The following is a 27855-nucleotide window of genomic DNA, read 5'->3' on the forward strand; positions in this document are numbered from 1 at the left end:
GTTTTAGCTGATCCACCCTTGACCGTTTTAAAAGTTAAAAAGCATAAATCAAACTCTCATCTTCTTTTTCTAACTCATAATTATTATAATAATAATAATTCCCTGGAGTTTGACTGGAATGAAGCCTTCATACTTGCCATGAACAAAGGGCAAATTGATTATATATTATATTAAATGAAGACTGCACCACAAGTTTAGGGAAATTGCAGGTTCTCCTATGCTTTATCTGTACCTATATTGTAAGTATTTATATATACTGATTTACAGAGAACGGTTATATCATAAGTGTTGGTAAAGTAGAAGGTAAGTTTCAAGTTTAAAGTTACCTGGTTGTCCTCGTATTCTTTATTTATACGTACAGTTACCAAGTACCTGTAGGACTCTGAATTGTAAGTAATTTTAATGTAACGGTTCATCCAGAAAATAATAATAATAACTTACCCTCTAAAACGCGGGCTGTATTATAAAGCACAAAAACTGTTTACGCAAAGACATCACTCATATTTCATCACTTAAATGAAAAGAAAACATACACCCTAAAAAATGCTGGGTTATTTAAACTACCCAACTGCTACGTTACTGAGGTTGGGTCAAAAATACGGGTTATTTTTTCGTTTGTTGGGTAATTTTAAACAACCCAGCGCTGCTGGGTTTGCAGTGCGGACCTGAGAGAGAACATGCACGCCCCGCCCCGCCCCGCCCCGCCCTGGACGCCGACCGCACCATTTCCCTCCCGCTGGAAGAGGCTCCTGTGGGAAGTAAATGGCTGAAATAAATATGTAAGTAAAGTGCTTAATCTTGAGTTTTTATATAAATATCTCGATTTAATGCTAGACACCAAGTGTTTAGATTCATTCTCCCTCACAAATTGAGGCTGAAAAACGTACTGTGAGCATTAGGTAAAATTAGCTAAAAATTAGCTTGTTAGCTAAATTGCTAGCCAGTTTGATAACTGGGTAAACCTTTGGACAAAGCACCTTCGGCTGGACTAGTTTCGAGTTGCGATAAAGGGAAAAAAATGCTTTTGTGGAATTATGTTATTTTAGCTAAGGTTAGCCTCTTAATATCAAATTAGCATGTTAGCTGCGCTAGAGATTTAGCTAGCCAGCTAGATAACTAACTAGATTTTGCTGACTGACGCTAGTTTTTACTTTTTACACTGAACATAGGAAGCTATTTTATCGTCCTTACTGCTAATTAGCTGGATATCTAGCTAACTAGCTTCATTAGGCGCCATTTCATCGTGCAGATGAGTTGAAACTGTGTTTTTGAAGTTGATAAACTCTGCTTGAGTGACTTGCATTAAAATGTACAGTATTTGAACTAATATTTAATATATAATATATGATGCATTTGCATTTAATTAATTTAGCAATTTGTTCCACTATCCTACTTTTTCATGCTGTGTGTATAAGCAGTGTTTTTAATAAACTACCTGTACACTATCTTTCTCAGTGCCTTGTTTTAAACGTTAGAGCCCTTGGAATTCTAGCAATGAAGTGTGGAGCTACTATGATATTGTAAATGATGTAAAAATGTAAAAGAAAGTCCATATTACACTGGCTTTCTCCTTAAAGCTATATACAAATGCTGAAAAGTACCTTAAAAGGAAGGAACATAGATTTTAGTACTTAGTTGCTTTCTAATTTTTCTTGAATTATATTTTAAGTCTAGCTGGAAGAAAATACATCTTGTTGGGTTCCGCTTTAAAAAATAAAATGTTAGTTGATGTGGTTTTGTTAATACAATTTATTTTTCTTCAGTTCTGTTAGATTTTTTCCTGTTCCATGGATTCATTTGTGAAGAAGAAATTACATGAGTGGAAACTGGACTCTCTGATTCCTAGGTCTGAGTGTAAGTTAACCTTCATATAAATAACTTGAAAGTATTTATGATGGTCATTTCATGAATGAATGAGTCTGCGGCAAAGTATTAGTTAAGGTCTGATCCAAAGTCTGAGCTTATTTTTCTTTTTTTTAGAACAAAGAGTACCAAAGGTACAGTATAAATGTCACAGTAAAATTTTAAGGGGAGTTTCACCAATTTTATTTTTGTCATTTACCCAGTGATTGAATATGAAATATTAAAATATGTATTTAAATAAAAGTTTTAAATATTTAAACTATATGACAGCAAACTTATTCATTTTTGCTTCAATCTTAATGTTGTTCATTATGTTTGAGTTAATTTCTGCTCTGGTACAAACTCAGGGGCATTATTTTAACCAGAGTACATTGTCATTTAGAATGAAATTGGTGATCTCAACTTCAGTTCTGCAAAAGCATTTATTTGTTGTCTTTTTTTTTTTATTGCATGCACACTTCTTCTCAGATGAAGAAATGAAAAAGGAGTTTTCTTTTACTGGACGATGCTTCCATTGTGGCGCTAGTTCCTGTGATTGGTCCCAGACTGAAACTGAGGTGACACCTCAGAAAACTGAATGAGGTAATTAGACAACAGTCTACTAATGGGGTATTTGGGGTAGAAAAGAGTGCTAAGTGTAGGGGTACAGTCAGTGCTAGAGTGGTTAAAATCTCTCTATTCCCATAAGCCGGCTGGTCATATTTTGTCTTTTCAGAAACACACCAGGGATACACGGCTGTAGGTGGAGATAGTGTGTGCATGTGAAAATAGCTTTGCCAAATTTAGCAATTTTTTCATCATGTACATATATTCCTGTTAATACGAACTTGTTTCTCGACAGCCAGATATCTGCCAAATTAGGTTATTTAAAAACTGATTCCATCAAAAGATTTAAACTGAAGATAAGTTTTTTTGATAGATTTTTAGTTTATTGTCCACATCTGCACTAATGTTTTAAAGATTGTATGGTCAAGAAAAGTTGCTGAGAAGCCATGAAAAAGTCATGGATTAAAAAGTATATTAACCTTGTATTATTCCTAATAAAATGTTTTTCTTTTCAGATGCGCAAGGTGAAGAGGACAGAAGAGCTTCCGTCCGAGCTACAAAGAGACAAAAAAAAAAAATCATTTATTGATCTGCAACCGGTTAATATAGTAATAAAGTTAATATACATTGCTGTGAAAAAGTATTGGCCACCTTACATATTTATTTTCATTTTGCCTTTTTGTCAGTTGCATTATTTTAGACTAATTCACACTTTTTAACAATATAATCTGAGTAATTTTAAAACTAATTAAAAATAAATCATTTAATTTATTAAAGGAACCAAAATGGCCTTATGTGAAAGTATTGCTCTACACAAGTCTTGTATTACATTAGCGTCCAGTCGTGTTGCAAAGATGGTCACATAGTGAACTGACTTGTCTATAAGGTTTTAGATGAAAGCGTTCTCTTCTGATGTAAAATGTATTGTAATACAAACACTGGATTGATAGCAGCTTATGCTCAGCATGTTTTATTTAAGAATGTTAGTACTAATTCAAAGCAATAAAAGTACTAATTCTGTTTAAATTCTCATCTTTACAACAGGTTGGGACCATTATGGGGAGTTCCTGTCCGAGGCACAAGTCACAAGACCATACCCATTTGTTTTGGCTCTAGGTACATGCCAACATACATACCACTGTATAGTACACTGCTCAAAAAAATAAAGGGAACACTCAAATAACACAATATAACTCCAAGTAAATCAAACTTCTGTGAAATTAAACTGTCCACTTAGGAAGCAACACTGATTGACAATCAATTTCACCTGCTGTTGTGCAAATGGAATAGACAACAGGTGAAAATTATTGGCAATTAGCAAGACACACTCAATAAAGGAGTGGTTCTGCAGGTGGGGACCACAGACCACTTCTCAGAACCTATGCTGTCTGGCTGATGTTTTGGTCAGTTTTGAATGTTGGTGGTGCTTTCACACTCGTGGTAGCATGAGACGGACTCTACAACCCACACAAGTGGCTCAGGTAGTGCAGCTCTTTCAGGATGGCACATCAATGCGAGCTGTGGCAAGAAGGTTTGCTGTGTCTGTCAGCGTAGTGTCCAGAGGCTGGAGGCGCTACCAGGAGACAGGCCAGTACACCAGGAGACGTGGAGGAGGCCGTAGGAGGGCAACAACCGAGCAGCAGGACCGCTACCTCCGCCTTTGTGCAAGAAGGAACAGGAGGAGCACTGCCAGAGCCCTGCAAAATGACCTCCAGCAGGCCACAAATGTGCATGTGTCTGCACAAACGGTTAGAAACCGACTCCATGAGGATGGTATGAGGGCCCGACGTCCACAGATGGGGGTTGTGCTCACAGCCCAACACCGTGCAGGACGCTTGGCATTTGCCAGAGAACACCAGGATTGGCAAATTCGCCACTGGCGCCTTGTGCTCTTCACAGATGAAAGCAGGTTAACACTGAGCACATGACAGACGTGACAGAGTCTGGAGACGCCGTGGAGAGCGGTCTGCTGCCTGCAACATCCTTCAGCATGACCAGTTTGGCAGTGGGTCAGTAATGGTGTGGGGTGGCATTTCTTTGGAGGGCCGCACAGCCCTCCGTGTGCTCACCAGAGGTAGCCTGACTGCCATTAGGTACCGAGATGAGATCCTCAGACCCTTTGTGAGACCATATGCTGGTGCGGTTGGCCCTGGGTTCCTCCTAATGCAGGACAATGCTAGACCTCATGTGGCTGGAGTGTGTCAGCAGTTCCTGCAAGATGAAGGCATTGAAGCTATGGACTGGCCCGCCCGTTCCCCAGACCTGAATCCGATTGAGCACATCTGGGACAATATGTCTCGCTCCATCCACCAACGTCACGTTGCACCACAGACTGTCCAGGAGTTGGCGGATGCTTTAGTCCAGGTCTGGGAGGAGATCCCTCAGGAAACCATCCGCCACCTCATCAGGAGCATGCCCAGGCGTTGTAGGGAGGTCATACAGGCACGTGGAGGCCACACACAATACTGAGCCTCATTTTGACTTGTTTTAAGGACATTACATTAAAGTTGGATCAGCCTGTAGTGTGTTTTTTCACTTTAATTTTGTGTGTGGCTCCAAATCCAGGCCTCCATTGGTTAATAAATTTGATTTCCATTGATGATTTTTGTGTGATTTTGTTGTCAGCACATTCAACTTTGTACAGAACAAAGTATTCAATGAGAATATTTCATTCATTCAGATCTAGGATGTGTTATTTGAGTGTTCCCTTTATTTTTTTGAGCAGTGTATTTTAATGTGCAATGCAGGTTTCATGTGTTGAGATTTTTTGTTCTCTGCTGTTTCAGCACTGTAGGACTAATAAAGGATTATCTTTTTGTAGGAGATGATCGGCACTGCTCGCAATCCTTTGTGGTCATCAACAGGGAAAAAAAATGTTGTTGAGGAATGTTTATGAAATGGAAATGAAATGGTTGTTGTTGATGACTGTTGTTGTTAAGAAATTACTTTGAGAAATTATCATGAGATGTACTTATTCAATAAAGCATTTTATTGTTGGTACTTAAGTATTATTTAATTTTTTTCAATGTTTATGGTGTAAAAAAAACTTGCATTAAAAGGTCTAAATTTTACATTTATTCGTACTTTAAAATCAACCCAAACTTTGGTTCAGTTAACCCAGCAAAGTAGTTAAAATTACATAGCGTTTGGGTTGAATGCTTAACCCAAAATGCATGGTCAAATGAATAACCCAATATGCTGGGTCAATTCTACCCAGTGCTGTGTTTGTCCAATATTGACCCAGCGCTGGGTTGTGAAAACAACCCAATTTGGGTCAATTTCTACCCAGCATTTTTTAGAGTGTACTGAAACAAACCGTGCGCGGTTTTTTTTTTTTGTGCGGGTGGGAAGTTCACTCACTGTCCACTCCACGTAGTTTTTGAGCAAACGCGTGGAAACGTCCCGAGAAAAACGGAGAATAAATAAAATCGCGCTCGATTAAACATCAACCCTCCGGTGAGAAAGTGAAGTCGTCCTCTTCTTCTCGGTGTCCTCGGAGAATAAACAGCGCGAGCCGCTCGGTTTTGCCCCCTCCTCCTGTCTCCCGCGCGCTCCGGTGCAGCGCGCGCTCTCTCCTCCTGGCTTTCTCTGCACGCAGATAATGTAAGCAAGTGGCTCTCCGGGGCTACCGCTCTATGGGAGGAGTGAAGTAGAGGAGCAGGATGAAGCCAGCCCCTGAGCACCAAACATATATAAAAGACCATGGTCGAGCCCCCTTTCAGAGACTTGTGGAACAGCTGAGCAGAGAACTAACTGAGAGAGCAACATCCTAGAATAAGATCTGCAAGTCTGTTGGGTTTGGTTGGGTTTTAGTTATGCTGGTCTGTGAACAAGCAAACAGGACCAAAACAGAACCAAGACAAGACCTAAATAGGACCTAAATAAGGAAAATATTTTATTCCAAGTGTCCCAAGACTCAAGTAGCTTCATCTTGTGAGCTGCTATTAAGGACCAAAAGATGGCACTACCCGAAACCCCCGAGTTTGGCTTGAAGGCAAGCAGCATCATCACAGAATGGAGTGGGCAGGTTCAACCGGCTCTAATGTTCTCCTTCATCTTCCTCTTCTGCCTGGAAGCCTGCCTCTGGATCCGTAACCTCGCTCACAAGAAGCGTCTGCCAGGACCCTTTGCCTGGCCGCTGGTGGGCAATGCCATGCAGCTGGGCCAAATGCCCCACATCACCTTCTCCAAGCTTGCGAAGAAATACGGCAACGTCTACCAGATCCGCCTGGGCAGCAACGACATCGTGGTTCTAAACGGCGATGTGGCGATACGTCAAGCTCTGATTCAACACAGCAAGGAGTTTGCCGGCAGACCGAACTTCCTCTCTTTTCAGCTCGTCTCCGGAGGTAGAAGTATGACTTTCAGCAACTACAGCGAACAGTGGAAGGTGCACAGAAGAGTGGCCCAGTCTACCTTAAGAGCTTTTTCGTCAGCAAACAGCGACACCAAAAAGGGATTCGAGCAGCATGTGGTGGCAGAGGCCATGGACATGGTGAAGAACTTTCTCAGACTCAGTGCGGATGGGCATTACTTCAACCCTTCGTGTGAGTTCACGGTCGCTGCTGCTAACGTCATGTGCGCTCTCTGCTTTGGGAAGCGTTACGGACATGACGACCCAGAGTTCCGGACTCTTCTGCGTAGAGTGAACAAGTTTGGAGAGACCGTAGGTGCTGGGAGCTTGGTGGACGTCATGCCTTGGCTTCAGTCGTTCCCTAATCCGGTGCGCAGTGTCTACCAGAACTTTAAGAACCTCAACCATGAATTCCATGCTTATGTAACAGACAAGGTGGTGCAGCACAGGAACACCTACAACCCTGACGTAACTCGAGACATGAGCGACGCCATCATCAGCGTGATAGAGCATGGCAAGAACAACGTGCTGACTAAGGACTATGTGGAGGGGACGGTGACTGATCTGATTGGTGCAGGGCAGGACACAGTCTCCACGATGATGCAGTGGATAATTCTGCTGTTAGTGAAGTATCCAGCCATACAGGCCGAGCTCCACGAGCAGATTGATAAAGTCGTGGGTCGTGACAGACTGCCATCAATGGAGGACAAGGTCAATTTGGCTTGCTTGGAAGCCTTCATCTATGAAACCATGCGCTACACCAGCTTTGTGCCTGTGACGATCCCCCACGCCACCACCTCCGACGTAACAATCGAGGGCTTTCGCATCCCCAAAGACACCGTGGTCTTCATCAATCAGTGGTCCGTCAACCACGACCTGGAGAAGTGGCAAGACCCGCACGTCTTCAACCCGTCGCGATTCCTGGATGAGAAGGGAAACCTTGACAAGGACATGACCAACAACGTCATGATCTTCTCCACAGGTAGAAGGAGATGCATCGGCAACCAGATCGCCAAAACCGAGGTCTTCCTGTTCTCGGCCATCCTGCTTCATCAGTGCTCCTTCGAGAGCAACCCCTCTCAGACCCTCAGCATGGACTGCTCGTACGGCTTAGCGCTGAAGCCCATCGGCTACACCATCACAGCCAAGCTCAGAGGAAAGCTCCTCGGTCTCGTGTCACCAGCATGAAATCGTGAAGACGTGAACTTGCCATGCATTGATGGCATCCAATTCAATGTTGTTCACCTCTCACTCGAGGTGAACAAAGACTGAAATGTAAGCCATGTAACAGTGAGTATTAACTAGTAATGCACTGAATGCCCTTGTATATTGAGCTACATATTTAATATATATATATATTGATTAATCACACTTTTTTGTGTTACTTTTGTAAACAGTGGGCAAAAAAAACGAAAACTTTTGTCACGTTTAATGCATATATGCAAAATGCGTTTTCTGACTAGTAGAAGATTTAAGGTTTATACAGTAAACCTTCGTATTCTTGATCCAGTTTTCCAAGTAAAAAGAAGCCAGTTGTGAACTTATGTGAGTTAATTAAGAGTCCTTCCAACAAATAGTCCTTCCATATATCAACAATTTCTCCCTTTTCTTTCTTAGTTTAAAAAAAGAAATTGGACAACTTTTTTACATTTAAAAATATAAATAAAATAATGATGTATGTATGAACTACAATAGTACAGTAGTAGTAAAGGAAATACTTAGCTTCCCTAAAAGTTTTCCTTTTAGCTGTCTTGTTAAATGAATGAATGAATGAATGAATGAATGAACAAATGAACAAATTAATGAAGCTACAGTATATTAGTGCATTCATCCATTTTTGCATCTTGTGGTTTATAGTACTCTTATTTTAACTCTATATTTCAGGTATCTTTGAAGTATTAAGCATCTGTTTTTATAGCTAACACCACCTACTGTACCATGATGAAATAAATGATGAAGACTTTGAAGAAGTAGTTTTAGTGTTAAAATGACTTATTGACTGTGATAATTTAAAGCTGAAAGTGAGGTAGGCAGGTTTAGTAGCTCAGGATTGAGGGTTGGTTTCCCTGACATGGATAAAGCCTAGTCTTAGACTACATATCTCTTCAGAACAGAGATTAAGCCTAACTGTAGACTATAGTTTAATTTCAATGGAAAAAAAAACTCTGTGCAAAATGCTGTGTAGTCCTAGACTAGACGTAATCTATTTAGGAAAAACCTTCTAGGAAAAACCACCCATAGAGTTTTACCCAACATCTTATCTCACCTCCAGATCCTGTGTTTATATTTCACCTGTTTTTGCAACCAGGTTAAACAGGTTCCTAAGAAACCTTTATATCATGTTCTACATTTTATGACTTAAACTGACTGTTTGCACTGAATGTTTTTATTTCAAGTGCTTGTTCAAGTGCTCTATAAGCCATGCCACACATGTGTTTTTAAAGTGCATGCATTCAGGAATTTATAAAGCTGTTTCAAAGCCAAGGAATAAACCCATTTTTTGAATGTCCAAGCAAAGCAGTTCTGTCAATTCTGCATTGTTTGTTTTGTTTGTTAACTCTTTAAAAAATAAGCTACTCTTGATGTGAATGGAATAAAAGTGACATTTAATACATTTAAAAATGTGTGACTCTTCTCTTCTGTTCAGAAACTGCTTCCTTGACATGTTCATCATTCTTTATAATATATGTATATATATTTTTTTTCTCAAAGCTTTCGCAAAGCAGCAGGACTGAAAACATACACTACTAGTGCTAGTCTCAAAAAAATTAGAATATCATTGAAAAGTGACTTTATTTCAGTAATTAATTTCAAAATGTGAAACACAGAGTGATCTATTTTAAGTGTTTATTTCTTTTATTGTTGATGATTTTGAAGCTTACAGCCAATGAAAACCCAAAAATCAGTGTCTCAGAAAATTAGAATATTATATAAGACCAATTGGTACTTTTGGCAGTGTGGGCAGTGTGCCAAGTCCTGCTGGAAAATGAAATCTGCATCTCCATAAAAGTTGTCAGCATAGGTGGTGTGACTTTCCACTCTTCCTCCAGACTCTGCTCCCTTGATTTTCCTTTAATGAAATGTATGAAATGAAATGTTCAATTCACTGATGATCAGTGATGGTTTGGAGAGTCATGTCTGTCATCTGCTGGTGTTGATCCACTGTGTTTTATTATCAAGTCTAAAGTCAGTGCAGTTTTGTTTTCCCACAAAATCTTGAAGCACTTCCTGCTTCTCTCTGCTACTGACAACTTTTATAGTGATGCAGATTTCATTTTCCAGCAGGACTTGGCACACTGCCCACAATACTGCCAAAAGTACCAACTGGTCTTTTTCTGAGACACTGATTCTTGGGTTTTTATTGGCTGTAGGCCATAATAATAATCAACAATAAAAAAAAATAAACGCTTAAAATAGATCACTCTGTGTTTAATACATCTATATAATATATGAGTTTCACATTTTGAACTAAAATAAAGTAACTTTTCTATGATATTATATTTTCTATGATATTGTATTAGCAGTCTGCATGGCTAGATGCTTTGTTTTAAACACCTCTGTGATTTAAAAATTATGTATCCATTGATTGATTGACTTTAATCCAAGACAATTACAGCCCTCTTTACATATAAACACAAAGAAATCATTAAAGGACAACCTTATTGAATCATTTCAGTTAATGGCAACTGTTCCATTCAGTCAGTTGTGTCTTTGCTCAGCTTTATTACTGCTGGCAGCAATTATGTATATTTTATACCACTTAGCTATTTGGGTAGAGCCACAGTATTTAAAAAAAAAAACATATTATCTCATGAAGCTTATATAACATTTGGCGATATGCCTCTCCATCATCTCACAGCAAATATATGCTGTTTGTTTATTTATTATGGGACACATTAGTTATTAGTTAGTTATTGGCTCATATCATTTCTGTCCTCATCATTTGCACAGGCTGTCATCTTCAGTGATATAGTGGTTTAAAAAAATGCAAATTAAAGAGCACACATCACTATTATATTACATATGCAATTTTATCTGACAATATACGAAAATCATAAAAATGCTTACAAATACATACAAAATTATTTGTTTTAGCTTATAATGAAACTTCTATTAAAACAAATTAATAACAGCATCCATATAAAAGCAAAAATAAGTGCATGCTCTGAATGGTGCCTCTTAATAAGAGCTAATAATGCCGTCGCAACTCTTATATAGTCTCTGATAAAATGAAGAAGAAGAAAACATATGAAATATGTTAGGTGTTGGTTTTAGGTGTTTCTTTCAATGGGTTTCTTGTAGATTTAGGTTTACCGCACTGGGATGTGATCACTATTTTCAGAAAGAGTAAGTTCAGCCCTTTCTAACTATATATGGATTATGTTGATGTATGAAGGGATTCCTGAGTAATCAAGCTGAGAACACAAGGTGCGATTTTATACAGAAAGGTTCCTGGATCAAACAAATTATGTCTCTGACAAAGACCTAAGCAACAGCGTAATGATCTTTTCTTTCAGTAAGAGAAGATGCATTGGTGATTAATAAATTGCAAAAGTGGAAGTGTTCCTGATCGCTGTAATCCTGCTGCATCAGCTGACCTTTGAGAGAGTTGAGGATTTGAGTTTGGACTGCTCGTATGGGTTAACACTAAAGCCACGCGACTACGAAATTGCTGTAAAACCCAGGAGAGAATTACTTAATGTGACTTAAAGTCATAAACGTCTTTAATCTCATTCCAGTTTTAACCCCACTTAGGCTTTAAAGAGACTTTGGAAAGAAGTTAATGAAAGCTCAGAGCAGAGAGGCACTTTGTGGTTCTTTTTACATAAATGACGTTCAACACCATAAAAACCTAGAAAACCTAGAAAGTGATTCATATCATTTGAATCCAATATATTTCCCACAGTACAACAGACAGTTCTGAAAATAAATACTTTCAAAGCCAAACTTTGCAGTGGAAACCATAAACCCTAGCACACAATAAGGCTAAAGTACATATAGTTAAGTTAAGTATATTTAGACATTCCACTTGATTGCACTATTATCCTTTATTTTTGTTCTCTCTATTGTATCTAAGAATAGAATTAACATTTTAAATACTTTAAGAGTGTGAGTAAAAAACATGAAGCTGATATTTAGTTTTTTGTTGTATTTAAAGACTTGCATGCATGTGTATCTTTTTTTGTTTCTGTTGCTTTGTTATATATATTGATTTATTTTTATTTGAATTCAATTGAACAGCTGTTTTAAGTGCATACTGCAACATTCGCTGCATTATCTAAGAATATGCAGAATAAACAACAAAAAATCTGTTTTGTTCTATTGTCTTTTATTTTTGCCATTGTTTTAATACAAATTAAATACAACTAAGTGACTTTTTAATTTTTTTACTCAGCTCTACTAAAGCATGAGTATACTGATAAATCACTGTATGGATTATCACAAGTTTAGTATCTCAGTGTTACTGAACTCAACTAAAGCATGAGTAGACTGATAAGTCACTGTGCTGATCAGTTATTTATCTCAGTGTTAATGAACTCTACTAAAGCATAAGTAGACTGATAAATCACTGTAATATTAGTTATTTATTAATCTCAATGTTACTGAACTCTACTAAAGTATGAGTAGACTGATAAATCACTGTGATGGTTGGCTAATTATCTTAGTATTAATGAACTCTACTAAAGCATGAGTGGACTGATACATCATTATGCTAATCAGTTATTTACTACAGTGTTAATGAACTCTACTAAAGCATGAGTAGACTGATAAATCACTATGCTTACAATAGTGATGTACAACCCAAAAGACAAATATTGAATGGCCAATATTTATCCAAAGCTGGGAAAGTCAATATATTTACCAAGCACAGTTAATTACCATAAATCGTAATCTAATATTTATCAAATTGTGTGAAATTCTTATTCTAAGTCCTACTAAAAGGATACAGTTCATCGTATGTGGGTCCTACAATCCTGCCAAAATAAACAGCCTGTAAAAATACTGATCAGTATTCAGGTACATGAATTCTAAATGTTCTTACTAAGTTAATATTTCCACACACCACCCCCCCCACCTTAACGTCCCACCCCAGAAAACACACACACACACTTTTAGAAAGGAGCAGTGAGGTGAGACTCTGAGGGAGTCTTGTTTTCATACCAGCAAACTCAGAACAGGCCGCATGCTGTTACCCCCCTATTCCTCCTCCTATACTAACACTGCAGCATCGGGGGTGGGGGGGGGCAGGAGATGATACAGGGGGTCACCATCTCTCTTTACTATGCACAGATATTGTTTATGGATAGATTTTTAAAACAATACATAATTTTCCCAACTTTTTTTGCATTTGTATATACAGCTCTGGAAGAAATAAAAAAAAATAAGAGGGCACTTGATAGCAAAATGATAAGTTTCTTTGATTTTACCAAATTAAAAACCTCTGGAATATAATCAAGAGGAAGATGGATGATCACAAACCATCAAACCACCAAACTGAACTGCTTGAATTTTTACACCAGGAGTAAAGCAGCATAAAGTTATCCAAAAGCAGTGTGTAAGACTGGTGGAGGAGGAGAACATGATGCCAAGATGCATGAAAAAAACTGTGATTAAAAACCAGGATTATTTCACCAAATATTGATTTCTGAACGCTTAAAACTTTATGAATATGAACTTGTTTTCTTTGCATTATTTGAGGTTTCCCATTTTCTGCAAATAAATGCTTTAAATTACAATATTTTTATATGGAATTTGGGAAAAATATTGTCTGTAGTTTATAGAATAAACTCTCTTCTCTTAATATACTTACTTATTTACTACTTACTTAGTCTAAAACAAGTAACTTTTAACACAGTGATTTATCAGTCTACTCATGCTTTAGTAGAGATCAGTAACATTGAGATACTAAATATCTGATCATTCCTACAGTGATTTATCAGTCTACTCATGCTTTAGTAGAGTCCAGTAACACTTAGACAAATACCGGATCAGCAGCTCAGTGATTTATCAGTCTACTCATGCTTTAGTAGATTTACCAAATCAGCCACAGCTGTAGAAATAACACGTTTTCACTCAAAAAAAGAACTAAAACTGTTGCACTATCCATTTTCCCTGCTCTACCTCCAGTGTCGATCCTCCTCCAGCTGCTTTAAAGCACCATATTGGTAGTAAATCACAGGAGGACCTCGTAATCTATCTCGTTTAGTTATACAAACAACAAACGGTGAGTGTGTCTGACAAGAAAGAGCCTCTAAAACAATGGAGGAGTGATGAATTTCTGGCCTTTAGAAGCATTTGTTTCTGACAGAGCCTATTCGCCAGAGTGAGACTCCTCCCACCCCCGTCTCGCTCTTCAAACCCGAACTGCTAATGTGGCGCTCGGTGTCTGAATGCGGCTGCAAGGGTCTGGGATTCATTTTAGCATTATTACTCACAATCTAGTACCAGCCGCAGTTATACGCTGATGATCACTGTGCACACTGTGGACTTCAGAAGCTCTGGCTAACAGAAAGACACGTGAGAAGAAAAAAGAAACAGAAGAAGAAGAAAAAGAAGAAGAAGAAGAAAAAGAGAATGGTCTCCAGGCTGAGAGATAAACAATAGCAAACAAATAGACTTGCATATTCAGTCCTGACAAGGAGACAACTGAAACCACATGCCAACAAAAAGAGAATAGCATGCATGCTTCTGTCCGGAAAGTCTATCCACAATTGAATCATCTCACAGCGAAGCTATCAGCAACGTTAGCGCGCTAACAACCACGCTTCCACACATTCCCTCTCTCAGAACATCTGCTCTGGGCTATCGCCAGGTTCGGGTGCACAATTGAATCTGTAAATTAAGCGATTAGTAATTACACACCTCATTATCACTCAACATTTGGAAACTGTTTGTTGAATTTGTTCAGTTGCAGCTTCCATCTGAAAATCTCATCTGCAGCCAATCAGAACAGACAGCTTGCCAATAGCGCACAAAAGGATTCCTGTTTAGAAACCAGGGACGGTTTATGTCAGGCGGAAGCCGGAAGTAGACGAGGAGAGCAGATGCATTTGAGATATTTATTTAAAAAAAGAGAGACAAAAACTACAGAACCAAAGAAATATTGAAGAAGTACATGAGAACTAGAGTAACATAAAACCTGACTGACATTAGACATCGTACAACCATGGACGAGGAACAAAAACAATCCGAGTAGCTATATTTTCAATAAGTAACAAGTGGGGGTTTACACGATAGGATAGTGTGGCTGACTGGCGACTGTTGTCAGGGTTTTAATCAGCCAGTGGCACACCTGTGTTTCCCACCGCCAAGAAAGAAACACACCAGAAATTGACCTGAACACACCTCACTTCCAGACCACCACGCCAAACATGATCATCAGTGCAGATTTATTCCTAATTGCTGATGCTATTTTAACAGCGCAGATGCAAGTTAGTGTACTAATGTAAATTCTAGTGAAAATTTTCAATACTTCAATTAAAATAAACCCACTTTTCCTTAATAACAACAATCAAGTCCATCTTGATTCTTCACCGACTAATAATGTAATTATATACCAAGAATGCAATTCTGCACAAAACCCATCATGACAGCACAACTTAAACCCAAACTCATATTATTTTATTTCTAGAAGTATTTCTAAGTAGTTGCTCTGGTCAACCAAAAAATATATTTTCCCACTCTCTGAAACCCCTGTAGTGTTTTTATTCATGGCTGTAAACACTGCACAGTACTAATTATATTATTCCAACTGTCAATACAACCTCAGCTACAGCACTTTCTGCAGGAATTTTCTCATTCGGCTTGTTTATGTCGACTCTGCAGGAGAACAATACTGTGCATTTTTCAGAAATGAGCGTAAATAAATTGAAATCAAGTGCAAACCACCAAAACAATTTTCTTTTTATTTGCTAGTGGCTTGATTGCTACATGTGTTTGCATGAAAATGACCTTGTTTATGTGAAAAGTCACTCATATTAGAGTTTTTTTGTGTCCTTGAGGAAGTCAGTGTCTTTGGTATTTGGGATGTTTTTAAAATGAGACATAACAATACTTAAAGCAATAATCAGTAATTGAGAGTGTGTGTGAATTGGACTGGATAAAGTTTTCTGCCCTACCCAATCCTCCCCAGATGCAAAGCTCACATGGGTTGCCAGATATTTTGATTTGTAAATTATTATGTTTTTATATAAATTTGGTTTTATTTTTTGGCTGAACCTCAAATCTCAGTGTTTTAGTATATGGGTGCTATGGACTCTGAACTACTGAAAGACTCCAATTCCCAGCATGCACTCAAACTGGACTTCCCTGACCTTCCTTGACTGCTGATCAAGTGATGCTACAGCGTTCCCCCTCCCCTAGTTACTGATTGTTTGCACCTGGTCTGTCTTGTATAAATACCCCTCTGTTTGCTCTGTTGCTCTGAATCCAGTTATCTAGCTCTTTTACAATGTGTGTTCTTTGTTTGTCGTTTGTTACCAACTTGTTTTTGTTTATGATTATCAATTTTTGCTTTGTCCTCTCTCTATAGTTTTCCTACATTGCTGATGTATTTTTGTATATTTGCTTTTGCCCTTTCTCTGCTGGATTTATCATGTATGACCCTGTTTTGCCTGACTATGCTCTAGTATGTTTTTATATATATATATATATATATATATATATTAGCTGCCATACTATTAATGACCCTGCCTGTCCCTTACTACTCCTGCAAGCCTATAGCCTCTTTGTTAATAAACTGTGTGTCTAGCAATGATAAAAACTTCAGTTAAATTCAAACATCTCATACTCAATGGCAACTGATGCTCTAACTGTGTAAATACATTGCAGAAAAATACATTTGCACTGAGGTTTGCCTGTAGATCTGGGCACACACACACTCACACACACACACAATCGCTGAAACCAGACAAAACAATAACCAAAGCATGCACACAAAATATGAGTTATACAAGTCAAACTGCTTCTAATTACCCACTTCCAGCTATCCTCACAATTCCCTGGAAAAAAAGAAAGGCTACTTTATATATGGCATTACTGTCAAACCATGAATAATGTTTTCAGTCTGGGAAAACTTGTTGATAAAACAGCGATTCAGGGAAAGTTCAGGATTCTGTTTCCAATCTGTCATTTTTTTCAGTCTCTCTCTCTCTCTCTACTCTTTTCTCTCTTTTCTGATGAGCGCTACAGGTCTGATGAATAATTCAGGAAAATGAGGCTTCATGAATATTTATCACATGCCAGTGGGATTGGTACCTGTGCAGTGAGTTCAGCTGCTTGTCACGCTGTGCTCATGAATAATTCATTTCTCATTAGCTTTGTGGCAGCAGCACATTGTGCATCAGCAGGCCACCATGCAAAGAGACAAGCAGGTGAGAGAGGTCAGCCAGGGCAAACACACACACACACACACACACAGAAAAACGGGTCAAAGAGTCTAAAAGAGGAGAGAGTGCGCATTTCTGGCGCAGAAAAACAGAGTCTAAAAGTTGCCGTAATTAAGGAGTTTAATATTAAGAGAGATCATTAAATTAAACATCAATTTAAAAAGTCTTAGTTTACACAACACTGTCAAAGTCAAGTAAAATGGTGTGTAAATGAAATAATCAGGAAAAAAGTATTATTTAAAGTGGTATATTTCATTATTTGTTTTATTACAGAGTCTGTGGCCCATGACTTCAAATATATTTCTCCTTCTGGCCCCCAACAAAAAAAGTTTGGACACCCCTGATATAGTACATATTGTATTTATGCAGCATATATATATAATGTATTGCTCTAGTTTACAGCAACAGCAAAACAGCAAAATGTAAAATCAATCCCAGAGCGCCGCTTCCCAGCAAAGAGGCTCCGGAAAGTCCTGAAATTTGGCGGAAGATGTGTTAAGCCTGAGCGGAGGAGAGGATCATGAAGAATAACAGTGCAGGGATGAAGAGTGCTTAACTGAACGCTCCAGATAACAGAAGGATGAGGAAACAGGGTTTAGTGAGCCTGTTGATACTACAGACCTTTGACTGCAGCTCCTACACTCCGATCGTAAGTACTCAGAGGGTGGCTGACCTTTTTTTTATGCTTTATTAAGAGCTATTAAGTTAATGTCCTCCATCTACACAGGGGTAATTTCATGCTAAAAGGAAACGCCAGGAGGGACAATTAGGAGTAACTGCAATTCTCTATGGCCTTCTGTTCTATAAAGCTCTACAGATATTAGATATACTGTATATATATATACAGCTCTGGACAAAAGAGTAGTGAAGTAGTAATGAGTTTCTTTGATTTGACCAAATTGAAAACCTCTGGAATATAATCAAGAGGAAGATGGATGATCACAAGCCATCAAACCACCAAACTGAACTGCTTGAATTAAATTTTTGCACCAGGAGTAAAGCAGCATAAAGTTATCCAAAAGCAGTGTGTAAGACTGGTGGAGGAGAACATGATGCCAAGATGCATGAAAAAAACTGTGATTAAAAACCACCAGGGTTATTCCACCAAATATTGATTTCTGAACTCTTAAAACTTTATAAATATGAACTTGTTTTCTTTGCATGTTTTGAGTTCTGCATTCTTACGATGTGATGCTCGTTGCTAGATTACATCCTGTCAACAGTCTATTTATTTTCACCTTGATTTTCATCTGTGCCGTTAAAATAGGGTTGAAATTTGAAAATAGGAATAAATCTACACTGATGGTTTGGTGTGGTGGTCTGGAAGTGAGTTGTGTTTTAGGCAAATATCTGCTGTTTTTCTTGTATCTTGGCAGCAGGAAATACAGGTGTGCCACTGACTGATTAAAACCCTGACAACAATCAACAGTCAGGCGCCCAATTCTATGGGTGTGCTGTGTTGTGCTTTGCACCATGTATTTCTAGATCAGTCATCTTCAGCTCTTCCCAATTTGGAAAGACCATTGTCCAATCTCTGTTCTGTGGATCTCTGCAGCCCCTCCAGAGTGACCATGAGTTGATCTATCACTTGAAAAAACTAAATATTAAAAATACATTGACATACTTAAAAATGTCAGTTATATTTACTTTTAATTAACTTTTGAAGTAAAATTGATTTATCAAACTTTACAAAACAGATGCAAGGTAGCATAATTGCAGAATTACATGATCAATGATGGCATTGAACCACAACCTTCTCTTCTCTTCGACCACCTACCGACTCTACAGATTGTACAGATTGTTGATGAGGGGGAGACACAGACATGTACACACATTAGGAACTTCTGTTTGCTTTTCAAATTAAAGCCGCCATACAGAGTTAGAGCTGTGAGGGCCGGAGACAGGGTGTCTGCTGCAGTTCTCCGAGCTGGGAGCGAGAAGCCGACGAGAAGCCATTAAAGCAGGACTGCACTTTGGCTGACTCTCCGGCGGTGAAGACTCCCTTTTCCCTGCTAAATCCTCGCCTTTTCCTTTCCACCCCCGGTCCCCTCCTCTCCTCCCTCCGGACTGCCAGGGGGTAAGATATATAGCCCTGAACAGCACAGCACCTCCAAGGTAGCGTTAAGCTGCACTGCCAGTAAAAATAAATAGCCCCTCTCCACCGAGCTGTAGCCCACCGCCGCACACAGCCACTGCATCACACAGCGGCCGCACGCCGCCAACACTAACATTCCTCTTTGTTGTGTTTTTTATATTTCCTTTGGAGTGCAGGCGATACAGTAGGTTAGAAAGTACCTCAGGAAGGCAGGAGTGGTGTGGCAGGCTTACAGGGAACTTTATGTGCGGTAAGATAGAGAACAGAACACCGCTCAGCACACTTGTAGCATTTTATTGGTGCAGTCAAAGAGAAGCATTATGGGAAAATGTACTGTAAGGCCATTGCACCTTTGTGCCATGTATTTTTAGGCCTTCAGTTCATCCCAATTTGGAAAGACCATAATCCAATCTCCAATCTCTGTTCATGTTCATATAAACTCCTCCCATCACTAGCACTAAGGGTGAACAAAATATAAGTACAAGCATTACATTATCAAAACGAGGCATCAAATATTGATATTTTATTAAAACATAAGGGGTCCTATTTTAGTGATCTATAGCGCAACCATCTATTGCGTATCTCGCAGCTGTATTTGGGGCGTGTCAGTGTTTCTTTTGAATCTTGAGGGTGCAAAAATTACGCCTCGAAACGTGCAAAAGGCACGTACTAATTATCCTAATTAATCATGGGTGTGGTTCATTTTGGGTGTAACATAAAATAAACCAATCAGTGTGCCAGTTGTCAAGTTGTCATTCCCTTTAAGAGGCAGGTGAGCTCTGACTTTGGCGCGTTCGTATCTTAACAGTGCTGCCCTTTGTATTATTAGTGCATCTCCATGAGATGGCGCTAATCAAATTATTAGGGTGATTTACATTCATTTACATAATGTTTAAAAACATTTTCATTGCTCCGGGGTCACAGCTGTCTGACAGGCCTCCAAATTGCAGAAGCAAATGAATAAATAATTAAATAAACTGCCAAAAACTGTAAATCCTTTTTAGTGAACAATTGTACAGGATTTTACATTAACAATTCTAACAAATTCTAAATATTAACGTATTAGTTATACTGTTATACACGTAATAATTGGACTGGACCTGAGGGACGTAAGTGTTTTAGCTGTTCTGCTTTAAGTCTGATAGGACTATATTGGTACTTGATTCCTTAAAATAGTAGATTACCCTTCTAGGTGTGTGTGTGTGTGTGTGTTTTGCCACAGATTAATCAGGCATTGTCCTCGCAGTGTGGATTGTATGGAAAGCAGCTGTAAAAACACTCAGACTGAAACACACTGACTCATATTTGACACATTCTCCTCCCACTCCTCCTCCTGAGACTGACCTCACACCAACACACACTATTTTACATTACACAAAATTAGTCTTCCCACTCAGAGTGACCGATCTCCCACAGCAGACGAGTCAGTCACAGCTGACGAGCAGCGCTGAGATTACGGAGCACGGGAGGGGCCGTGGATAAAAAAATAATTAAATCGAGTAAATGATATAGCAGTTTATGCTCATGTTTTCTGTCATTCGTGCTGACAATTTCTGTAATTCATGCTTACGATTTCTTTAATTCGTGCTCTCAATTTTTTTTAATTTGTGCTCACGATTTCTTTAATTTGTGCTCTTGATTTCTTTAATTTGTGCTCAAGATTTCTTTAATTCGTGCTCACGATTTCTTTAATTCGTGCTCAAGATTTCTGTAGTTTGTGCTTATGATTTTCTTTAATTTGTGCTCTCGATTTCTGTAATTCGAGCAAACGATTTGTATGTGCAATAGACAAAAAGCTCAGAGGGAAAGGATCATTTTTCTCTCTTGATCTGTTTCAGGGCTGCTGTGATGCTAATCAGTTTTCTACATTTATAACCTGCTGATATTAATGTGCTAGTGTTACAGTGCCAGTTTTCTTATTGAAAACCAATATACTCAAATACAGTCAATTTAAGTAGTGAATAAAGGAAACAAACGTTTTACTGATGCAGAATGACTGTGTGTGTGTTATTAAAACCATATCAAATAAATAAATAAAAATCATTTGCTCGAATTACAGAAATCGTGTGCACGAATCTGGACATTAAACAAAAGAACAGAGCCAGAGAAAGAGCAGGATTTATGATATGCTTCAGGCACAGCTAAGAAACGAGAGGAAGAGTTTTTACTCGTTCTACATTCACTGGAGTCATGGGCAATGTCTATTTCCAAAAAACACACGTTCCACTCTTACCTAAGAGTTTATATGGATATTTAGGCAATCAGTTTCAGTTCCCATTCAAATTTCATGCCTTTGCAAATGTTGCCATCATATATAAAATTTAATCCTGAAACAAAAAAAGAAAGTTTATTGCAGAACATAACAGAAGACATGACCTTAAGTTCCGTTAAACAACTTTCTTTTATTGCAGAGCTGTGATCCTTCAAACGCACCAATCACTCGCTTTGCTGGTATCACTGGCAGCTTTGCCATGAACAACACTGTAAAATCCACGAGGCTATGGGCCAGAGAGGAAGATGAATGATATCACACTGAGGCGTCTAACCAAAGTTATGGCTGATCAGTGATTTCGCTGTAAAATTGAAACATGGAGAAGCTGATTTGATGAATTTTTGAGACGTTTTTGAGCTTTAGATTGACAGAAACTAGTCTTCGGCTCACTAAAGCTAAAGAACATTGTACTAACCTGCAGTGGATGTATGCATGACGAATGGTTACTAATTAGGTTGTAAAGGCCTTAGAAATCAATAATAATCAGTTATAAGACATATGTAGAAAGGGCAACAATATAGACGGCTGTGGGTTCAGTATTTGACAAACAACAGGTTATTGTTGCCCTTTCTACGTATGTGTTATAACTGATTATTAATGATTTTTAAGGCATTTACAACCTAATAAGTAACCATTAATAAACTAATTGTAAACCATTTATAAACCCTTTATGAAGGTAGTCTTATTTGTTTGCATTGACAACTCTATCAAGATGCTGTTGGACATGATCATTACCTGCCTTCAATACCCTTTTATTTCCTGTACACTTGTGATATACTGCAAAAAAGGTTTATTGTATTTATGTCCCAGTAAGTTAACAGCAAAAGAATTGCCAATAAAGAACAGAGTAAATTTTGGCATAAATAAATACATTATAGTACTGTAATTATTTTTTACAATAACTACATCTTTAGTTGCCAATGAATTACTGTAAAATTATGCTTGTGCTAGCTTTTACTGTGGTCATTTCTGCCTCTGCAGTGCCCTCACAGGTTCAATAGGTGCTATAGGTGAGAACGATATTTATGTGCACTTTGGTACAATTGAATACCACCGAGAAGGACCAACCACATCCAACAGGATTAACTGTGGACGCTGTAAGAGGAAGCTGTCTGAAAGGGATTTTCGGGTGCTAACCCGGATTGTATCCAAAAAACTCCATAAAACCACGGCTGATCAAATCACGCAGAATTCAATGTGCACCTCAACTCTCCTGTTTCCACCAGAACTGTCCGTCATCACAATCAATTATTGTGCTCTAAAACCAGGTTTCAGTTTCATTGTACAACCCCTGTAAGTGTGGAACCACATTTGAGAATTTTCAGCTTACCTTTGCCTTTTTTTTATATGTTTTGTTATAGATATATTTTATTAATGGGTTTAAAAGTAACAGTTATTTGCAACCTAATTAATAACCATTAATAAACTCATTTATGACCATTTATAAAGCCTTTATAAAGGTAGTCTTATTTTAAAGTGTTACCTTTCTTTCTTTCTTTCTTTTTTTTTTTTGACTGCAACAAAACACTGTACGCAGCCAGTCGAGGGTTAACAGCACCGGGTGATTATTTACTCAGGCTAATAGAACAGGGATAACCTCACAACCCAATTTTCAGGACAATTTTCTAACTGGACCAGAGCGACACCAGGCTGTAGGTAAAGGGTCATTTGAATCAAAGGCTGTATTTAAGGGGTCTGGGGGGGTAAAGCCGCAGATTTGGACTGAACCTACCTCTGGGGGGGGTGAGATATAGTCATTTTCCCTTCAGAAGGAGCAGCTGACCGTAACGCACAGCAGGCCAGGAGAGTTGAGAGCGAGGCTGGTGGGGGAAATGCTCAGTGTGCAGGCGTGGGCCGGCTGCCAGAGCTAACAGAGCTGGGGTAGAGGGGTCAGAGCTCCAGCCACTGGGGCTTTTCCTGCTCGGGAAGTTTTGGACTCTCTACTCTGAGGGAGGTGAAGAGATGTTGTTACTGGAGTGTAATGAGGATTGGAGGAGCAGAGTGAGGAGTATTCCACCTCCAAGCTCTGCTACGAGACTCCAGTTACACACTGATGTAAGGACACCTGTTTAATAGCTATCCCTCTCCAAAAACACACACACACACATATTCACATACACACACACACAGAGTCATATAGCACAATGGTGCTCTGTAGTTTAGGTGCTGCCAAGTCCTACAGCTTGAACAACACAGAGGAACAACACGGAGGTCCAGAAGTCCCCTCAGGGGGAGAGGGATACGTGACAGACTGCAGGCTGCAGCTACAATCCTGCAGAAAGAGGGGAAAAAAGAGAGAGAGAGAACACTGGATCACTAACGTGAAGCAGAGTGAGCAGGAGATGTAGTGCACTGCATCACTTGTGTGATAGTGGTTAGTACAGTCACCTCCCAGCACTGGGGTCTTGAGTTCAAGTGTCTATCTGGGTGGAGTTTCCATGTTCTTCAAGTATCTATGTGGGTTTCCTTCAGGGACACCTAAAGTTTTCCTCCCACGGTCCAAAAAAAACCCATGGAGATCAGGTAAATTGGATACTCTAAAACAGGGGTCAGCAATTAAGATATTTTCCAAGCCATTACGTGGCAGGCCACAAAAAAATAAATTCTGTTTTGTAAAATGTAGTGTAATGGGATGGAGTGCTGCGGACTAGTAGCTCTCCAGCCCAGAGGGTTGTTGAACCCAATTGCAGAACAGTTGATCTCAAAGCAGGTAAACCCAAGAAAAAGCAATAAACAAATAAATAAATAAACACACCACTCCTCACGCTGGATCCAACCCGTGTCGTCAGGGTCGTGGTCAAATATACTATCGCTGCCCCGGCTAGTGAATTGGGACACGGCTATGAAAAAAAACGTCCTTATAAGGAGGAACATGTGGAAATATGAGAACGGGGAGGTATGTAAACAAAAGCTCACCAGAGAAGCATTTTATTGATTTTTTTATTAATATCGTTCATTATAATTCAAACAACCTCACTGACCAGACATTTTTAATGCTTACTGTTTACTGAAATAGTTTATAGTCCAGAATACCCTCAAGTCTCATCTAGACTTGTAATAGCCAAACAACTGAAGGAATAGAGTGCTATCTGCATAAGTTTTCTTTCCTTTTTTATTTGTTTGTAATAATACTAATAAAGCACATTTAAGAGCAGCTAAAGACCAACTAAAAATGGTCTAGCGACGTTTAGCTTGCTGATGCACATCACACCCAGAGCCAAGGGAGGCCAAAGTATCACTAGCATCTTCCAGAGGCCACCTTCTGCTGTCCAATAACAGAGTTTTGACTGAAGAGGACAGTAGAAAACGAGAGAGACAGAGAAGCAGAGAGAGAGACGTCCATCCTGGTCCACTGAGATTCAAGACATATGGTTCTAATCACAGTTAGTAGTCCAGTTACCTCACTGTCACTTAATTGACTTCATCTTGTCTCTCTGCTCCACTTCATGTGTTTGTCTGCAGATAAATGTCAGTTAAAGGTGAGGAAACGTATGCTTTTATTTTTACTCAGAGCTCCAAACAGGAGTCTTTTTTCTGTATGTGGCTTCAAGAGGTCAAAGTCTGTATCAAAGATCCAGATTTAAACAACCTTAAAGTGTTTCCCCGTGTTTCTCAAAGTGGACCGGGGTTTGTTTTTTTGAGGAGCAGCTGTTTCATTAAGCCGTAGCCGTTAGCCAACAAGCTCACCGTCAGCTTCTCCAAAGGCCTGTCTTCAGTTTCCATCCAGCAGTGTAGCAGCCAGGCCAGGTCTTTACTCTGGGTCAGGGTGTGATTGAGTTCCTCCAGACCTTAAGATGTTCTTGATGATCTGACTCAGCATGATTAAGCTGTTTAACCAGCAAATGAAGCTTTATCAAGCTAGAAAAACACAAAAGCTGGCCAACAGTAAGACCAACCAGGTGGAACACCAAAACCAACCAAGCAACCAAGCATGGACAAAATCAACTGCAACATACACAAGGCTTCTCAAGATTTGGTTAGTCTAACTGCTTCCAAATTTGGTTAAAAAAAAAGGGTAAAATTAGAGATAAATAATAACAAATAGCAAAAACAACCTTGATGACTAATGTGACCAGTAAGACCAACCTGGCTGGGTAGTCTCACCATCATGACCAAACTGGCTGACTAGTCTTACCTGCAAAACCAACATTGCTGACCAATGTGACCATCATGACCAAGCTGGCTGACCAATTTGACCAGTAGAAACAAGCTGGCTAACCAGTGTGACCAGCAAAACCATCCTGGCTAACCAGTGTGACCATCATGACCAACCTAACAGACCAGTATGACCATCATGACTAAAATGTCTCTGACTAGTCGAACCATCATGACCAAGCTGGCTGATTCGTGTGACCATCAAGACCAAGCTGGCTGACTAGTCTTTACCTGGCTGACCAGTTTGACCAGTAAGACCAAGCTGGCTAACTAGTGTGACCATCATGACCAAGTTGGCTCTGGCTAGTGTGACCAGCAAAACCAACCTGGCTGGCACGTCTGGCCATCATGACAAACCTGGCTGACTAGTCTTACCTGCAAAACCAACGTTGCTGACCAGTGTGCCCATCATGACCAAGCTGGCTGACCAGTTTGACAAGTAAGACCAATCTGGCTGACCATCATGACTAAGTTAGTCAACCAGCTTGACCAGAAACACCAAGCTGGTGGCTATCATGACCAATTTATGCTTTTGACCAAGCAAAACTACGCTTTTCAAGACATGCTTAAACAACTGGGTAAAAAATTAGGTAAAATGACAAATAAACAATAAAAGAACAAAACAAAAGACTCTGGAAACCTCTGTAAAGGCCCTTTTCATTAGTTTCCATCCAGAAGTATAGTGGCCAGCTTGGTTCTCTAATAACTGACTGTTATTGAGATCCTCCAGACTTTGAGATGTTCTGGATTTTTTATCTGTTGATGGGAAATTACAGTTTGTCCTTTAAAGTGAACCTCAGTTTCCGTCGTCCGCTACAGCCAGCAGTGATAGCGGTCCCAGCTGCTTTCTGTAGGATCAGGAAAACTGACCAAAGGAACATCAACTGCTGGATCCACTCTCATAAATTGGTGTCATAAGTGAAATATTCCAACTGTTTCATTTCCTCTTAAAAAACGATGCTGCTGTGTGTGTATATGGTTTGATAAAAATGGACAAATCCAAAAATCCAAGAACGAAAAAGGAAACATTTTGAGTGCATTCTTCTGTGTGTTTGTGTGTTTTGTGTGTGTGTTTAAGGAGAAAGGAATATCTGCTTTCACCTTTGGGATATTCTGAGCTGATTTAATGTAATTTTATTACATTACATAAGTAGACGCTCCTCACAGAACTGCTCATTTTCCTTAAGTCTGGACATTTTTAAATCCCAGGATTTACCCTCTCGGAAAATACCTGTAATCAGACAGATTTTCTGATATTCTGTTTTTTTAGAACATTTCTGGGCATTGGTGTTTTAACTCTTCTGGAAAAACTCTAACATTAAGGAGCCAGAGGATTTTGGACAGAGGTCCTCAAATCATAAAAGAACAAAACTAAATCACACAATAAATTACAGCCATTACTGCCCAAATTACTTCCATTGCCTATTTCATTGCTTTTCAGCTGATAAAACAGGAGTCCATGGCTGATGATAGTTAGCATTAGCCACTAATCACGCTAAGCATTAGCTTTTTTGCCGTTCAGAGGTGAACATTTTCAGCCTGTATCCTGCGGCAAACCCCGGCTAGCACTGCTGGAGCAGAATTAGCATTACCCACTTATAACGAGATAAGCATTAGCTCTTTTGCCGTTGAGAGGTGAGTATTATTGGTCTGTAGCCAACTGCTATCATTCAGTTAGCACTGCTGGAGGAGAATTAGCATTACCCACTTATAACGCACTAAGCATTAGCTCTTTAACCGTTGAGAGGGGAGTATTATCGGTCTGTAGCCTGCTGCTAACCTCAGCTAGCAGTACTGGAGCAGCATTAGCATTACCCACTTATAACGCACTATGCATTAGCTCTTTTGCTTTTCAGAGGTGAGTATTTTCGGCCTGTATCCTGCTGCCAACCCCGGCTAGCACTGCTGGAGCAGCGTTAGCATTACCCACTTATAACGAGCTAAGCATTAGCTCTTTTACCGTTGAGAGGTGAGTATTATTGGTCTGTAGCCTGCTGCTAACCTCAGCTAGCACTGCTGGAGCAGCATTAGCATTACCCACTTATAACGCACTAAGCATTAGCTCTTTTGCTGTTCAAAGGTGAATATTTTCGGCCTGTAGCATTACCCACTAACTGTGCTAAGCATTAGCTCTTTTAAAAAGAAATAATACCAATAGCCAATAGTAAAGAACAAATGCATG

The 27855-nt window shown here is 39.2% G+C and overlaps 1 protein-coding gene across 1 annotated transcript; it reads left to right on the plus strand.

Moving 5' to 3' along the window:
• Nucleotides 1-6113: 6113 nt before the first annotated feature.
• LOC103030149 (cytochrome P450 1B1) lies at nucleotides 6114-9385 on the plus strand. Its single transcript, XM_049463532.1, has one exon. It carries the CDS (start codon nucleotides 6368-6370, stop codon nucleotides 7949-7951), a length of 1584 nt encoding a protein of 527 aa, XP_049319489.1. The 5' UTR covers nucleotides 6114-6367; the 3' UTR covers nucleotides 7952-9385.
• The last annotated feature ends 18470 nt before the right edge of the window (nucleotides 9386-27855 follow it).

This window comes from Astyanax mexicanus, chromosome 14 (genome assembly GCF_023375975.1).
Source record: "Astyanax mexicanus isolate ESR-SI-001 chromosome 14, AstMex3_surface, whole genome shotgun sequence".
Taxonomy (NCBI): Eukaryota; Metazoa; Chordata; class Actinopteri; order Characiformes; family Acestrorhamphidae; genus Astyanax; species Astyanax mexicanus.